We start from the raw sequence: 18,708 nt of genomic DNA on the forward strand, positions 1-18,708 counted from the left end.
GTGAGGATATATGTGAGGATATGAGGATATATGTGAGGATGTGAAGATATATGTGAGGATATGAGGACATATGTGAGGATATATGTGAGGATATATGTGAGGATATGAGGATATTTGTGAGGATATGAGGACATATGTGAGGATATGAGGATATTTGTGAGGATATGAGGACATATGTGAGGATGTGAGGATATATGTGAGGATATGAGGATATATGTGAGGATGTGAGGATATATGTGAGGATGTGAGGATATATGTGAGGATATATGTGAGGATATGAGGATATATGTGAGGATATATGTGAGGATGTGAGGATGTATGTGAGGATGTGAGGATATATGTGAGGATATATGTGAGGATATATGTGAGGATATGAGGATATATGTGAGGATATATGTGAGGATATATGTGAGGATATGAGGGTATATGTGAGGATGTGAGGATATATGTGAGGATATGAGGATATATGTGAGGATATGAGGATATTTGTGAGGATATGAGGACATATGTGAGGATGTGAGGATATATGTGAGGATATGAGGATATATGTGAGGATGTGAGGATATATGTGAGGATGTGAGGATATATGTGAGGATATATGTGAGGATATGAGGATATATGTGAGGATATATGTGAGGATGTGAGGATGTATGTGAGGATGTGAGGATATATGTGAGGATATATGTGAGGATATATGTGAGGATATGAGGATATATGTGAGGATATATGTGAGGATATATGTGAGGATATGAGGGTATATGTTAGGATGTGAGGATATATGTGAGGATATGAGGATATATGTGAGGATATATGTGAGGATATATGTGAGGATATATGTGAGGATATATGTGAGGATATGAGGATATATGTGAGGATTTGAGGATATATGTGAGGATATATGTGAGGACATGAGGATATATGTAAGGATATATGTGAGGATATGAGGATATAAGTGAGGATGTGAGGATATATGTGAGGATATATGTGAGGATATGAAGATATATGTGAGGATATATGTGAGGATATGAGTATATATGTGAGGATATATGTGAGGATATATGTGAGGATATGATGATATATGTGAGGATATATGTGAGGATATGAGGATATATGTGAGGATGTGAGGATATATGTGAGGATATGAGGATATACGTGAGGATGTGAGGATATATGTGAGGATGTGAGGATATATGTGAGGATATATGTGAGGATATGAGGATATATGTGAGGATATATGTGAGGATATATGTGAGGATGTGAGGATATATGTGAGGATATATGTGAGGATATGAGGATATATGTGAGGATGTGAGGATATATGTGAGGATGTGAGGATATATGTGAGGATATATGTGAGGATATATGTGAGGATATGAGGAGATATGTGAGGATATATGTGAGGATATATGTGAGGATATATGTGAGGATATGAGGATATATGTGAGGATGTGAGGATATATGTGAGGATATGAGGATATATGTGAGGATGTGAGGATATATGTGAGGATATATGTGAGGATATGAGGATATATGTGAGGATATATGTGAGGATATGAGGATATATGTGAGGATGTGAGGATATATGTGAGGATATATGTGAGGACATGAGGATATATGTGAGGATATATGTGAGGATTTATGTGAGGATATGAGGATATATGTGAGGATATGAGGATATATGTGAGGATATATGTGAGGATATATGTGAGGATATATGTGAGGATATGAGGATATACGTGAGGATGTGAGGATATATGTGAGGATGTGAGGATATATGTGAGGATGTGAGGATATATGTGAGGATATGAGGATATACGTGAGGATGTGAGGATATATGTGAGGATGTGAGGATATATGTGAGGATATATGTGAGGATATGAGGATATATGTGAGGATGTGAGGATATATGTGAGGATGTGAGGATATATGTGAGGATATATGTGAGGATATGAGGATATATGTGAGGATGTGAGGATATATGTGAGGATGTGAGGATATATGTGAGGATATATGTGAGGATATATGTGAGGATATATGTGAGGATATGAGGATATATGTGAGGATATATGTGAGGATATGAGGATATATGTGAGGATGTGAGGATATATGTGAGGATATGAGGATATATGTGAGGATGTGAGGATATATGTAAGGATATATGTGAGGATATATGTGAGGATATATGTGAGGATATGAAGATATATGTGAAGATATATGTGAGGATATATGTGAGGATATATGTGAGGATATGAGGATATATGTGAGGATATATGTGAGGATATGAGTATATATGTGAGGATATATGTGAGGATATATGTGAGGATATGATGATATATGTGAGGATATATGTGAGGATATGAGGATATATGTGAGGATGTGAGGATATATGTGAGGATATGAGGATATATGTGAGGATGTGAGGATATATGTGAGGATATGAGGACATATGTGAGGATGTGGGGATATATGTGAGGATATGAGGATATACGTGAGGATGTGAGGATATATGTGAGGATGTGAGGATATATGTGAGGATATATGTGAGGATATGAGGATATATGTGAGGATATATGTGAGGATATATGTGAGGATGTGAGGATATATGTGAGGATATGAGGATATATGTGAGGATGTGAGGATATATGTGAGGATGTGAGGATATATGTGAGGATATATGTGAGGATATGAGGATATATGTGAGGATGTGAGGATATATGTGAGGATGTGAGGATATATGTGAGGATATATGTGAGGATATATGTGAGGATATGAGGATATATGTGAGGATGTGAGGATATATGTGAGGATATGAGGATATATTTGAGGATATATGTAAGGATATATGTGAGGATATGAGGATATATGTGAGGATATATGTGAGGATATGAGGATATATGTGAGGATGTGAGGATATATGTGAGGATATATGTGAGGATATGAGGATATATGTGAGGATATATGTGAGGATTTATGTGAGGATATATGTGAGGATATATGTGAGGATATATGTGAGGATATGAGGATATATGTGAGGATGTGAGGATATATGTGAGGATATGAGGACATATGTGAGGATGTGAGGATATATGTGAGGATATGAGGATATACGTGAGGATGTGAGGATATATGTGAGGATGTGAGGACATATGTGAGGATATATGTGAGGATATGAGGATATATGTGAGGATATATGTGAGGATATATGTGAGGATGTGAGGATATATGTGAGGATATGAGGATATATGTGAGGATGTGAGGATATATGTGAGGATGTGAGGATATATGTGAGGATATATGTGAGGATATGAGGATATATGTGAGGATGTGAGGATATATGTGAGGATGTGAGGATATATGTGAGGATATATGTGAGGATATATGTGAGGATATGAGGATATATGTGAGGATGTGAGGATATATGTGAGGATATGAGGATATATGTGAGGATATATGTGAGGATATATGTGAGGATATATGTGAGGATATATGTAAGGATATATGTGAGGATATATTTGAGGATATGAGGTTATATGTGAGGATGTGAGGATATATGTGAGGATATATGTGAGGATATGAGGATATATGTGAGGATATATGTGAGGATATGAGGATATATGTGAGGATGTGAAGATATATGTGAGGATATGAGGACATATGTGAGGATATATGTGAGGATATATGTGAGGATATGAGGATATTTGTGAGGATATGAGGACATATGTGAGGATGTGAGGATATATGTGAGGATATGAGGATATATGTGAGGATGTGAGGATATATGTGAGGATGTGAGGATATATGTGAGGATATATGTGAGGATATATGTGAGGATATGAGGATATATGTGAGGATGTGAGGATATATGTGAGGATATGAGGATATATGTGAGGATATATGTGAGGATATATGTGAGGATATATGTGAGGATATATGTAAGGATATATGTGAGGATATATTTGAGGATATGAGGTTATATGTGAGGATGTGAGGATATATGTGAGGATATATGTGAGGATATGAGGATATATGTGAGGATATATGTGAGGATATGAGGATATATGTGAGGATGTGAAGATATATGTGAGGATATGAGGACATATGTGAGGATATATGTGAGGATATATGTGAGGATATGAGGATATTTGTGAGGATATGAGGACATATGTGAGGATATGAGGATATTTGTGAGGATATGAGGACATATGTGAGGATGTGAGGATATATGTGAGGATATGAGGATATATGTGAGGATGTGAGGATATATGTGAGGATGTGAGGATATATGTGAGGATATATGTGAGGATATGAGGATATATGTGAGGATATATGTGAGGATGTGAGGATGTATGTGAGGATGTGAGGATATATGTGAGGATATATGTGAGGATATATGTGAGGATATGAGGATATATGTGAGGATATATGTGAGGATATATGTGAGGATATGAGGGTATATGTGAGGATGTGAGGATATATGTGAGGATATGAGGATATATGTGAGGATATGAGGATATTTGTGAGGATATGAGGACATATGTGAGGATGTGAGGATATATGTGAGGATATGAGGATATATGTGAGGATGTGAGGATATATGTGAGGATGTGAGGATATATGTGAGGATATATGTGAGGATATGAGGATATATGTGAGGATATATGTGAGGATGTGAGGATGTATGTGAGGATGTGAGGATATATGTGAGGATATATGTGAGGATATATGTGAGGATATGAGGATATATGTGAGGATATATGTGAGGATATATGTGAGGATATGAGGGTATATGTTAGGATGTGAGGATATATGTGAGGATATGAGGATATATGTGAGGATATATGTGAGGATATATGTGAGGATATATGTGAGGATATATGTGAGGATATGAGGATATATGTGAGGATTTGAGGATATATGTGAGGATATATGTGAGGACATGAGGATATATGTAAGGATATATGTGAGGATATGAGGATATAAGTGAGGATGTGAGGATATATGTGAGGATATATGTGAGGATATGAAGATATATGTGAGGATATATGTGAGGATATGAGTATATATGTGAGGATATATGTGAGGATATATGTGAGGATATGATGATATATGTGAGGATATATGTGAGGATATGAGGATATATGTGAGGATGTGAGGATATATGTGAGGATATGAGGATATACGTGAGGATGTGAGGATATATGTGAGGATGTGAGGATATATGTGAGGATATATGTGAGGATATGAGGATATATGTGAGGATATATGTGAGGATATATGTGAGGATGTGAGGATATATGTGAGGATATATGTGAGGATATGAGGATATATGTGAGGATGTGAGGATATATGTGAGGATGTGAGGATATATGTGAGGATATATGTGAGGATATATGTGAGGATATGAGGAGATATGTGAGGATATATGTGAGGATATATGTGAGGATATATGTGAGGATATGAGGATATATGTGAGGATGTGAGGATATATGTGAGGATATGAGGATATATGTGAGGATGTGAGGATATATGTGAGGATATATGTGAGGATATGAGGATATATGTGAGGATATATGTGAGGATATGAGGATATATGTGAGGATGTGAGGATATATGTGAGGATATATGTGAGGACATGAGGATATATGTGAGGATATATGTGAGGATTTATGTGAGGATATGAGGATATATGTGAGGATATGAGGATATATGTGAGGATATATGTGAGGATATATGTGAGGATATATGTGAGGATATGAGGATATACGTGAGGATGTGAGGATATATGTGAGGATGTGAGGATATATGTGAGGATGTGAGGATATATGTGAGGATATGAGGATATACGTGAGGATGTGAGGATATATGTGAGGATGTGAGGATATATGTGAGGATATATGTGAGGATATGAGGATATATGTGAGGATGTGAGGATATATGTGAGGATGTGAGGATATATGTGAGGATATATGTGAGGATATGAGGATATATGTGAGGATGTGAGGATATATGTGAGGATGTGAGGATATATGTGAGGATATATGTGAGGATATATGTGAGGATATATGTGAGGATATGAGGATATATGTGAGGATATATGTGAGGATATGAGGATATATGTGAGGATGTGAGGATATATGTGAGGATATGAGGATATATGTGAGGATGTGAGGATATATGTGAGGATAAATGTGAGGATAAATGTGAGGATAAATGTGAGGATATGAGGATATATGTGAGGATATATGTGAGGATATATGTGAGGATATATGTAAGGATATATGTGAGGATATATGTGAGGATATGAGGATATATGTGAGGATGTGAGGATATGTGTGAGGATATATGTGAGGATATATGTGAGGATATATGTGAGGATATGAGGATATATGTGAGGATGTGAGGATATATGTGAGGATGTATGTGAGGATATATGTGAGGATATATGTGAGGATATATGTGAGGATTTTTGTGAGGATATATGTGAGGATATATGTGAGGATATGAGGATATATGTGAGGATATATGTGAGGATATATGTGAGGATATATGTGAGGATATGAGGATATATGTGAGGATGTGAGGATATATGTGAGGATATGAGGATATATGTGAGGATATATGTGAGGATATATGTGAGGATATATGTGAGGATATATGTAAGGATATATGTGAGGATATATGTGAGGATATGAGGATATATGTGAGGATGTGAGGATATGTGTGAGGATATATGTGAGGATATATGTGAGGATATATGTGAGGATATGAGGATATATGTGAGGATATATGTGAGGATATGAGGATATATGTGAGGATATATGTGAGGATTTATGTGAGGATATATGTGAGGATATATGTGAGGATATGAGGATATATGTGAGGATATGAGGATATATGTGAGGATATATGTGAGGATATATGTGAGGATATGAGGATATATGTGAGGATATATGTGAGGATATATGTGAGGATATGAGGATATATGTGAGGATTTGAGGATATATGTGAGGATGTGAGGATATATGTGAGGATATATGTGAGGATATGAGGATATATGTGAGGATATATGTGAGGATATATGTGAGGATATATGTGAGGACATGAGGATATATGTGAGGATGTGAGGATATATGTGAGGATGTGAGGATATATGTGAGGATGTGAGGATATATGTGAGGATATGAGGATATATGTGAGGATATATGTGAGGATATGAGGATATATGTGAGGATATATGTGAGGATATGAGGATATATGTGAGGATGTGAGGATATATGTGAGGATATATGTGAGGATATGAGGATATATGTGAGCATATATGTGAGGATGTGAGGATATATGTGAGGATGTGAGGATATATGTGAGGATATGAGTATATATGTGAGGATGTGAGGATATATGTGAGGATATGAGGATATATGTGAGGATGTGAGGATATATGTGAGGATGTGAGGATATATGTGAGGATGTGAGGATATATGTGAGGATGTGAGGATATATGTGAGGATATATGTGAGGATATATGTGAGGATATATGTGAGGATATGAGGATATATGTGAGGATATATGTGAGGATATGAGGATATATGTGAGGATGTGAGGATATATGTGAGGATATGAGGATATATGTGAGGATGTGAGGATATATGTGAGGATAAATGTGAGGATAAATGTGAGGATAAATGTGAGGATATGAGGATATATGTGAGGATATATGTGAGGATATATGTGAGGATATATGTAAGGATATATGTGAGGATATATGTGAGGATATGAGGATATATGTGAGGATGTGAGGATATGTGTGAGGATATATGTGAGGATATATGTGAGGATATATGTGAGGATATGAGGATATATGTGAGGATGTGAGGATATATGTGAGGATGTATGTGAGGATATATGTGAGGATATATGTGAGGATATATGTGAGGATTTTTGTGAGGATATATGTGAGGATATATGTGAGGATATGAGGATATATGTGAGGATATATGTGAGGATATATGTGAGGATATATGTGAGGATATGAGGATATATGTGAGGATGTGAGGATATATGTGAGGATATGAGGATATATGTGAGGATATATGTGAGGATATATGTGAGGATATATGTGAGGATATATGTAAGGATATATGTGAGGATATATGTGAGGATATGAGGATATATGTGAGGATGTGAGGATATGTGTGAGGATATATGTGAGGATATATGTGAGGATATATGTGAGGATATGAGGATATATGTGAGGATATATGTGAGGATATGAGGATATATGTGAGGATATATGTGAGGATTTATGTGAGGATATATGTGAGGATATATGTGAGGATATGAGGATATATGTGAGGATATGAGGATATATGTGAGGATATATGTGAGGATATATGTGAGGATATGAGGATATATGTGAGGATATATGTGAGGATATATGTGAGGATATGAGGATATATGTGAGGATTTGAGGATATATGTGAGGATGTGAGGATATATGTGAGGATATATGTGAGGATATATGTGAGGATATATGTGAGGATATGAGGATATATGTGAGGATATATGTGAGGATATATGTGAGGATATATGTGAGGACATGAGGATATATGTGAGGATGTGAGGATATATGTGAGGATGTGAGGATATATGTGAGGATGTGAGGATATATGTGAGGATATGAGGATATATGTGAGGATATATGTGAGGATATGAGGATATATGTGAGGATATATGTGAGGATATGAGGATATATGTGAGGATGTGAGGATATATGTGAGGATATATGTGAGGATATGAGGATATATGTGAGCATATATGTGAGGATGTGAGGATATATGTGAGGATGTGAGGATATATGTGAGGATATGAGTATATATGTGAGGATGTGAGGATATATGTGAGGATATGAGGATATATGTGAGGATGTGAGGATATATGTGAGGATGTGAGGATATATGTGAGGATGTGAGGATATATCTGAGGATGTGAGGATATATGTGAGGATATATGTGAGGATATGAGGATATATGTGAGGATATATGTGAGGATATATGTGAGGATATGAGGATATATGTGAGGATATGAGGATATATGTGAGGATATATGTGAGGATATGAGGATATATGTGAGGATATGAGGATATATGTGAGGATATATATGAGGATATATATGAGGATATGAGGATATATGTGAGGATATATATGAGGATATATGTGTATTCACAATCATTATCATACAAGTTGGTTAGATCACTCTAATGCCGGATTGTGAAGTAAATCGAATTCAGTCAAATCAAGATCGAATGCTTTCAAATGTCAATAATCAACGTATTATTAATTTAATCCACAAAATGTCTACAGCAAATTGTTAGTTCATTACTTTTGCAGGAATAAACACAATTAGAACCTGGATTAAATGTCATTGATTCAAAGTCTGTCTTGACTGTTCATCAATTTTTTATTCAGTAAGAAAAAAAAAATCAAATAGAAAATTGATAATTGTGATTATTATGCACACTCCTGGTCCAACGGCTAAATTATATCACTATGGCATTTCTGTGTTTACCGGTATGTGTACTTGTCAGGACAAGTACACAAGGTATGTGTACTTGTCAGGACAAGTACACATATATTACATCATATTTTTTAATACCGTTACCTTGCCTAACCTGTAGTAAATGTACTGTTATATTGTGTTACACCAGCAGTTTGTGAAGAAAAGTTTGAAACAATTTGACTACTCACACTGCTAATTACTCTAAAAAGTCATATGCACTTTAACCGGCGTCTGGAAGTCACAATTGTGTCATTTAAACATGTACTTTTACTTCTGGCCCTCATTATAACCCGTATGTGCCGAGAGTATGCTATGGCTCGCTAACAAACACCATCACAACACACAGGTCAGTCATATTCTCTTTTAATAGAAAAGTATTAACACAACGTGAATACAAAAGTAAGCATGACAGAAACGAGAAACACTGAAGAAAATAAACAGTGATATGGCAGAGGCAAGGTTGTACATTAGTAAATACTCTGTAAGAAGCTGCTCCTCTTTGTGAGATTAAGAACACAGAATGCGACATGAGTTAGTGGACTCTGCAGGAGCTGTACAGGAAGTGCCGTACATCACCATTAAATATGCAACTAAAGTGTAAGCAAAACATGTCTTAATGTAACACTTACGAGGTCAGAACTATTGTATTGTTTGATATGAATAAGGCCAAATGCAAAATACCTCACTCAATATTTGTGTGGAGGAGCAGTAGGTTGTTTTTTTAGTATAATTATATTTACATGATTATATACATGTACTAGCAAACACAATACCTTCCATTTTTGATAGCATAAAAGCTACTGGGAACAGAGATATTAGACTATTCATGTCTCGACTGGGCGCCATAATGTCGACCGCCGCAGAATATATACAAAAATCAAAATAGAAAGAGCTTATTAGATTAGTAGAAATAATTACAAGTACATATAATTTTGCTTGTCTTTAAATGAGCAACGTCGCCGGTCGAAAGTTGCTTATAAATTTCCAAAAGTTGTGAGAACGATCCGTTGTGAGCGAGCCAAATATACAAGCTTTAAATAAATTATTAACATTTACAAAACTTTCATGTGAAAACGGGGTGACGGAAGTGGTCGATACGTATTATGAGCATCACCGCGGTTTTGATATTTCGCCGGCCGCGGTGCAATTCAGTCGGGGAGGTAAACGAAACCCGCGCACACTTTCAGTTCGCTCCGATTTACTGTACAAACATGCAAAAGAAAACAAGTGCCCTGCCACTCGCATCGGTACAAAACGCTTCAAACCCGCTGAACATGTTTAGAGTTATTATAGTGTTTGCGAAGACTAAATACTTTTGAGAGAAGATAAAAATATATGTAATCTGAAAATGAGACGGACGCATCTTTAAGCGGTGAAACAGGTGGAGAGACTCAAAGAGCGTCCGGACACATTGCACTTCAACACCACATGCAAATATACAGAATACATTACAAAAAAACAATACAAGTGTCCACGGGGCTTTGTAAGGAAAATAAGTCTTTGCTCCGTGTCAATACCGGGTCAGTATAATGTTTGTTTTTGGAGGAGAAAAATAACCTAGTGGCATTGTCCATGTCAGAAGTTCCGTATGGTGCAGCCCATCACCTCGTACTTCTGCCCCATCACTTTGCCCAGTTTCATTTTCAGTATTTGGCACTTGGGGGCGACGGTGGCGGCTGGGTTCCCGGGAGTCTTTGTAGGTGCACTTTTCCCGTTGGCACAGGGCTTGGGGTGATTGAGCACCACCACAGGTTGGTTCGGACTTGGCAGTGTCACCGCTTGGTCCTTTCTCAGTGGCATAAGCTGCAGCGCTGAACAGTCCGCGGGGCCCCCGAGAAGCTTTGCGAGCTTTGATTTGGAAACGGTTTTAGTCTTTTTCTTGTTTTTCCCTGAGATCCCGACTCTGACTCGTTTTAAAGACACGGTCAGGAATTTGGGAGGGTTTTCGGGGACAGGTGTAGCTCCGGCAGGGTTTGGAGAGGTGGTGTTTTCAGGGACCGGTGGTGACAGTGATGGACCGGGACTATCAGGTTGTGGTGGAGGTGTCCACGTTTTTTTCACTTTTACATTCTTGGGAGGTGCACGGATTTTAAGAACTTTAACACGTTTGGGTGGTGCCAAAGTTTTGCTAACGTCAACATGCTTGGGTGGTGCCAAATTGTTGTCAACATTAACCTGCTCGGGTGGAGAGTGTGTCTTGTTAATTTGAACATGCTGCGGTGGTGTCAACGTGTTAACTTCAACTTGCTGAGGTGGTGCCAATGTTGTGTTAACTTCCACATGCTCGGGTGGTGCCCAGTTTTTGACCACTTTATCATGCTCGGGTGGAGAGTAGGTTTTAATTTGAATCTGCTCGGGTGGAGAATAGGTTTGGTTTACTTGAATCTGCTCGGGTGGAGAATAGGTTTTGTTTACTTGAATCTGCTCGGGTGGAGAATAGGTTTTGTTTACTTGAATCTGCTCGGGTGGAGAATAGGTTTTGTTAACTTGAATATGCTCGGGTGGAGAATAAGTTTTGTTAACTTTAATGTGCTCGGGTGGAGAATAGGTTTGGTTAATTTGAATCTGCTCGGGTGGAGAATAGGTTTTATTAGCATTAATATGCTCGGGTGGAGAATAGGTTTTATTAGCTTTAATATGCTCGGGTGGAGAGTAAGTTTTGTTAATTTGAATGTGCTCGGGTGGAGAATAGGTTTGGTTAATTTGAATGTGCTCGGGTGGAGAATAAGTTTTGTTCATTTGAATGTGCTCGGGTGGAGAATAGGTTTTATTAGCTTTAATATGCTCGGGTGGAGAATAGGTTTTGTTGACTTGAATATGCTCGGGTGGAGAGTAAGTTTTGTTAACTTGAACATTATGAACATTCTGGGGTGGTCCTAAAGTTTTGTTAACTTGAATATGCTCGGGTGGTGCCCAGTTTGTGTTTACTTTAACGGGTGGAGAATAAGTTTTGTTCACTTGAACATTCTGAGGTGGTGCTAAAGTTGTGTTAACTTTAATGGCCGTTTTACACTTTTTATTTGCTTTTGCTGGTGCACCTTTTCCCTTTTTTGCTGCGGCTCCACCCCGAACCTCTTGGTCTTCTTCAACCTTCACAGAGTCACAGATCTTATTAGACGACGCATCAAGAGTTAAGTCTTTGGACTCTTTATGCGCCTGAAGCCCTGAGCTCATTTTGGACTGCTCTGTGCGCACACTTTTGATTTTGAGGCTGTCGCACCCGGCACTGTTGGTCCATTCGGCCATCACGATTGGCTGAGTTGACTCCTGTGGAACACTCAGCTGGTGACTCAGCGAGTAAACCGAGGATATGACCGGAAACCCCTCACGTTCCACCCGAACAGCCTCAGTTGCCGTTTTTTCCGTTTTAACTTCTTGTGGCAGAGCGGACTGTGGCACGTGTGCGTTCGAGGTGTGCGTCTGTTTTTTTGCTGGTGAAGGTTCGGCAGAAGAACTTTGCTCCGGGATGAACGTCTTTGAAACAAACTTATCCTTACATTCATTAGTCATACGAACTTGGGGAGGGGCGACCATTGAGGGTTTCAATGGAAGAAGCAGTGTTTTCAAATTTTGCGTCAGAGGGTTTGTCAACTCCATCGTTTTTGCTGTTCCAGAGCCGTGGTTTACAGAGACAATTTGAGGCATAATCTGCATATAGTTCATCATTAAGGCCTCTAAACTGGATGGAGGCCCTGGAGCACAACGCTTCCTCTCCTCAACGCCATTTAGACTAATCCCAGTCGAGAGGTTTTCTGGTAGCAAAGTACCTGCTGTTAACCTGCTGGCTAACATGGATGACATAGCAGACGTAGCGTTCTTAGGATCACCGACAGAAATAAAGTTTCTGGAAATCTTACTGGGAACCGCTGCGTCCAGGTTGATCACTTCTGATGGTCGTTTTGCACTTGAGCGTTGGTCCTTTGTCGCTTGGTTTGGAAAGCATTTGGAAGTGTTTACTTGGACCAGAGTATTACGTTCTTTATTCATGTGATTTTTATTTAGCAATCGCATCCCTGCTTCTGGTGCTCCGTTTGGACATTTGATTTGCGACAGAAGTACTTTTGAGGTTTCAGGGACAGTGGTCTTTCCATTTTTCAAAACGGACTCATTTTCTTGAGCCACAAATCTCAGCCGGAGCTCCTTGGTTCCATCTACGGTCTTCACCTCGGCTACTTCCACCATGCAACCGGCAGGGATAGAAACTTCCTCCGGGAGCGAAACAGTAAGCGCACGATTGCGCTGAACATGTCCGTTTGAAGCTACGCCATCACCGTGATTGGCATTTGAGTAATAAGAGCTCAGGGATTTTAGTCTTTGTAAATTAGTGTCCAGTGTAGCTCCAGCAGCAGACGGAGGTGGAACATTCACACGAACAACAGGCCGCTGAGGCGATGCATCTGCTGCGCTGGAGACGCTTTGAGAGGCACTTGAGACAGAAACACGTGGGATTATTTGAGATGGTACTTTAGGAATAATTTTACTGTGAAGCCGGTCGATGTGCTTTATAAGGCACATCCTCCGCATGTACACTTGTCCACAGTGAGGACATTTGAATGGGCTTGTCCCTGTGTGTATTTGCAAATGAGTCTGTAACTCGGCTTCGCTTAAGGACACCTGGTTACAGTAGAAGCAATAATACTCTGTGTGCTCTTGTGCCACATGTTTCTTGAACACGGAGACGTCTGTCGTAGTAAACCGGCATTTCTCACATCGCATCACGTTGGGAGAGTTCAATAAATGACCCAGGCTTAGATTTGGATTCATCACAGTCGAGGACACACTTTGGAAGCTAGCGGGCTTCATGATGAACCATGGAGGCCACAGGGTCCCCGCAGACAGAGCCGTGCCAACAGGTCCAGGTGAAGAAGCTCCGCGTCAAAACGATTACATATCTGAACACACACACACACACACACACACACACACACACACACACACACACACACACACACACACACACACACACACACACACACACACACACACACACACACACACACACACACACACACACACACACACACACACACACACACACACACACACACACACACACACACACACACACAGTAGATGAGTACATGTGTCGGCGTCATCATCATCAGTGACCAACAACAACGACCCTCCCCCTTGATCAATGTGGACGTGCGCGGATTTATTCAGCAATCTGTGCGTTTGATCTGTCCCGTTTGTTATTTAGCCTTAAAATGTGTTGCAGCGTTGGGGAAATAAAAATCGATCTCTGCCGAATAGCGGGTAAATGTTAGAATTATGAGGGGGAAAGGCCTCAAAGCCCTCAACTAGGAGGTCGAGCGGAAAACGGCCCGATCCTTAACCCTTCCTCTTTATCCGTAATAACGCACGTACCTGGGCGGCGGGGCGTGTAACAGCGACTTAAATGTTGTACGATCCGGATGTGGATGAATTGATACAAATCCGACAGCGAGATGAGCACAAATACTTGACAAATGAACCCGCTGATGGGTTTGTGTTAGCCTAGATGGTAGCGTTACCCACTTAGCCGCTAGCAGCGCGTTATAAACTTCCGGTGAACGATGGTTCTCTTCTTCAAAGTAAAAGCATGTTCTGTCAGAGGCGGTAAGTCGCAAACAATGTACTCAAAGTAAGATGAAAGGAACCGTATGAAAGATTTTGTGTCCCCAAATAAGAGATAAACATGTTGAAATTAAATATAGATTTGCTTAGTATTCATTTTAATTGATGTGTTCTTAATTACATAAACATTAGACACCGTATCCACATTGTTTATGTTGTAATTATCCAATCTGAAAGCAGAATGAGCCTCAAATGGTCTTTCATTTGGGTTGCCAGTTCCTATACCTAAATCCAACGCAAAACCTACCAAAGCCCAGTACCTAAATACCATATTTGACTCTATAGACGTTGCTATTATTATTGTTATTTTATTATTCATTGATTTTAAGTTGTACCTAACGCTGAGACAAGTTCCTATGTTTGCAAACTGTGTTCAATGACAATAGGAATAAACCTTTTCTGATTCTGATTCTACCTGCAGTTAATCATTAATCATATAACCTGCCAAACATGTGTATGTGTCCTTTATCTGTAGGTTTAATCTCTAGGCTTAGTTACTTCAAAATAATATTATTCAAGTAAAAGTACAAAAAGTAGTCCAAAAAAATCACTTGAGTCAAGTATTTATGAAACTACTTTTAAATAATTGTAATAGAAACTGTCAAGGTAACATGTTTTTTTTTATTTGAACTTTAAATAACGCATACACCAAACAATTTTCAAAGGTTAGACATCAAAAGTTAGTTTCAAATCATATTGATGCCTATCACGGGTTGTCAACATTGGCTGGTGGTGAGCAGCTAACTGGAGGAACTGTTACTCAAGTTTACTAGACTTAAAAATGTTTAGCTTTGTTTTAACAGAATCTGACTATAAAGAACTGACCGTTTTTTTAACTCCTTCTTCTTCGGTGTTTTATGGCAGTTGGTATCCAATTGTTACATTACCGCCACCTACTGTAGTTGTACATCTTAGACTTTTGACTTCATTTTTGGACTTCACTCTTTAGAGTTTTTGTTTGTTTTGAACGAGTTCAAAACAAACATGAACTCGTTCAAAACAAACGAGTTCAAATCCCACGAGTTCAAAACAAACGAGTTCAAAGCCCTAGCAAAGATTCTAAACTTTATTCTAAAGAATAAAAGTCTAAAGAATAAAGACGACAAAGTCTAAGGAATAAAGTCTGGCAACACTCGGATGCCAAGGCCCGGTATTATCTATACCCACGGAAAAAGGAAGGAGAAAAAACTACAATTTTAAGAAACAGAGGATAGTTTCAGACTGTTCAGAGCTTAAGCCTAAATGAAAAGGGATCAAACCATTGCCTGGATATAAATAAATAAGCTTTTAATCACAACACAGACGCACTGTACAGGTTTGCTCACCGTGGGGGCGGAGGAACAACTCCATATACGGGCGAGATCCGGGACTAGGATTGCAACCAGACTCATCCATCCTGCCGCCTCTGAGAGAAACCACGCCTCCTTCACCATGAAATAACACTGTATAGTCTTTGTACTTTTGTCTTGCTCTCGGCTTCAGCTCGTAAGACATACGTCTGGTGTGCTCCGCTGACCTAGGCAAGACCCAGATATCTGTGTCGCACATTTCTAGAAACCTCTGTATAAGGACAATAAACCTTTCTACTTGGAACAGTCGTTTCTCCTGGTCATCTCTCTCCGATGCATGAACACGCAGAAGGGCACAAGACGCTAAACCCCTTCACTCCTGAGGAGACTCAGGTCTTTTGGAGTGACAGGGCCACTCCTGAAGACCTTCTATGACTCTGTGGTGGCATCAGCTCCTGTATGGTGTGGTCTGCTGGAGCAGCAGCATCACAGAGAGGGAGAGGAAGAGGCTGGACAAAGTCATCAAGAAGTCCAGCTCCGTCCTGGGCTGCGCTCTGGACTCGGTGCAGGAGGTGGGGGACAGGAGGGTCCTGGCTAAACTCACAGCTATGCTGGAACATGAGTGTCACCCCCTGCAGGACACTGTCCGCTCTGGAGAGCAGCTTCAGTGACTGATCCACCCTCGCTATGTGAATGAAAGGTTTCTCAGGTCTTTCCTTCCTGCTGCTGTCAGACTTTATAACAAACACTGTTAGTCCTGAACACTCGCAATACTGACCTAACCATGTGCAATTCATGTGCAATTACTGTGCAATTCATGTGCAATTACTGTCGTGATCACATGCAATGGTATTTATTTATTTATTTTATCTTTATTATTTTTCCCCTCCATCCCTTGTTGGGAAATGGGAGGTTTTGTCTATAGGAGTTTTTGTGTATTTATATCTATTTATGTGGACTTGCAAGTCGTGATTGGATTTGAGTCCAACTTGAGTCACTATTTTAACGACTTGAGACGTGTTTCTGAAGCAGGAATCACAGAGTATGGTGTCTGAAAACTACTCAAAGTACAATTTTTATTTAATAAATGTAATGGTGGAAAGAGTACTGCAAATGTGTACACATTTATACTAGATACTTGTTAGTTTGAACGGAATGTAGTCATTATTAAACAACAATTTGCATATTCTTTGAGCTCTGTCCAATCAGAGCAGGGAATGCAGTGTAGTTTTCAGTGTTTTTAGAAGTGGAAAGAAGCAGATTCATCTGTGAGATAGTGAATTGGGCCAATTGGGACTAGAACTTATACTCAATACTCACGACTTTTCAATGTAGCTAATTACAATTCCATGCTAAAATTGTATTCAATTACAAGTACTAGTACATGTCTGAAAATGTACAAAAAAGTACCGAATTACAGTTACGTAAGTATTTGTAACTTTCTGCCCCTGAGTAAATGTAACTAATACTCATGGATCTATTAAAATATCGGAACAACCCATGTCTGTGTGCAGCTGATAACTGCATCATGCAGTAATCCTACACATAGTAGTCCATAACATGTAATATTTGATTGTGTGCTCTTGTTATTAGTCTGATATTGATGTAACTTGCTCTTGAAACGAGCGCTTTCACAATTCTGCTTTTATTTTGAAAAAAAGTACCGGATGTTTTCTATGAAAGAACCGCATAATGTGCAGTGGTTGACGCTAATAAAACTTCGCTGTAAAAGACATCAAAGGACCACGCAATCATTTTGGATGAATATATCTCTGCATAGTATATACCTTCTTCCAAATATGAGTACAAGAGACCACAGGCTAGCAACTGCTACCGTTAGCCTTGTGTAATCCAGCTTTTGAAAAATGACTGGGAAAAGCGCAGCCGTGTCTGACACTTTGACACAGCGCGGCTCAGTGAGGCTGGAGTAGACACGTGTGTTCCGTAAACAACTTGCAAAATTAGCTCCGAATTTTTTGCTAGTATAAAAATGTTTCTTGCGAGATCCTGTAGACTTCTATCTTCCGTGTCAGTGGCTTTACCTCGGTAAGCACAAAACTTTTACCATTTAGTTTTCTTTCAAGTACAACTATAGTATCTTTGCATAAATGTGATTTCCACGTGTTATTGTGAGCAGTGCTGGAGCCCATTTGAGAATCACCATTGTGACAACGGTTTCTGGGATGTACACACACCATTGTTGCAATTCATAATGACACAGCAGTGCTTTAGTGGCCCTCCCATTGCC

The 18,708-nt window shown here is 39.0% G+C and overlaps 1 protein-coding gene across 1 annotated transcript; it reads right to left on the reverse strand.

Moving 5' to 3' along the window:
- Positions 1–9,902: 9,902 nt before the first annotated feature.
- On the reverse strand, positions 9,903–14,399 carry znf518b (zinc finger protein 518B). Its single transcript, XM_072436036.1, has 2 exons — positions 12,528–14,399; positions 9,903–12,056 (listed from the first exon to the last, which is right to left on the reverse strand). Exons 1-2 carry the CDS (start codon positions 14,356–14,358, stop codon positions 11,131–11,133), a joined length of 2,757 nt encoding a protein of 918 aa, XP_072292137.1. The 5' UTR covers positions 14,359–14,399; the 3' UTR covers positions 9,903–11,130.
- Positions 14,400–18,708: the final 4,309 nt, after the last annotated feature.

Source organism: Eucyclogobius newberryi, unplaced genomic scaffold (assembly GCF_026437365.1).
Source record: "Eucyclogobius newberryi isolate DKJ021-1_F unplaced genomic scaffold, fEucNew1.0.hap1 SCAF_11, whole genome shotgun sequence".
NCBI lineage: Eukaryota > Metazoa > Chordata > Actinopteri > Gobiiformes > Gobiidae > Eucyclogobius > Eucyclogobius newberryi.

Bases quoted from the DNA above. Each gene is read 5' to 3' on its own strand.
- znf518b (XM_072436036.1), bottom strand. From the start codon at position 14,358: ATGAAGCCCGCTAGCTTCCAAAGTGTGTCCTCGACTGTGATGAATCCA. The intron at 12,057-12,527 runs CTCAGAATGTTC...CTTATTCTCCAC, and splicing joins TAACACAACTTTAGCACCAC to CCGAGCATATTCAAGTTAAC.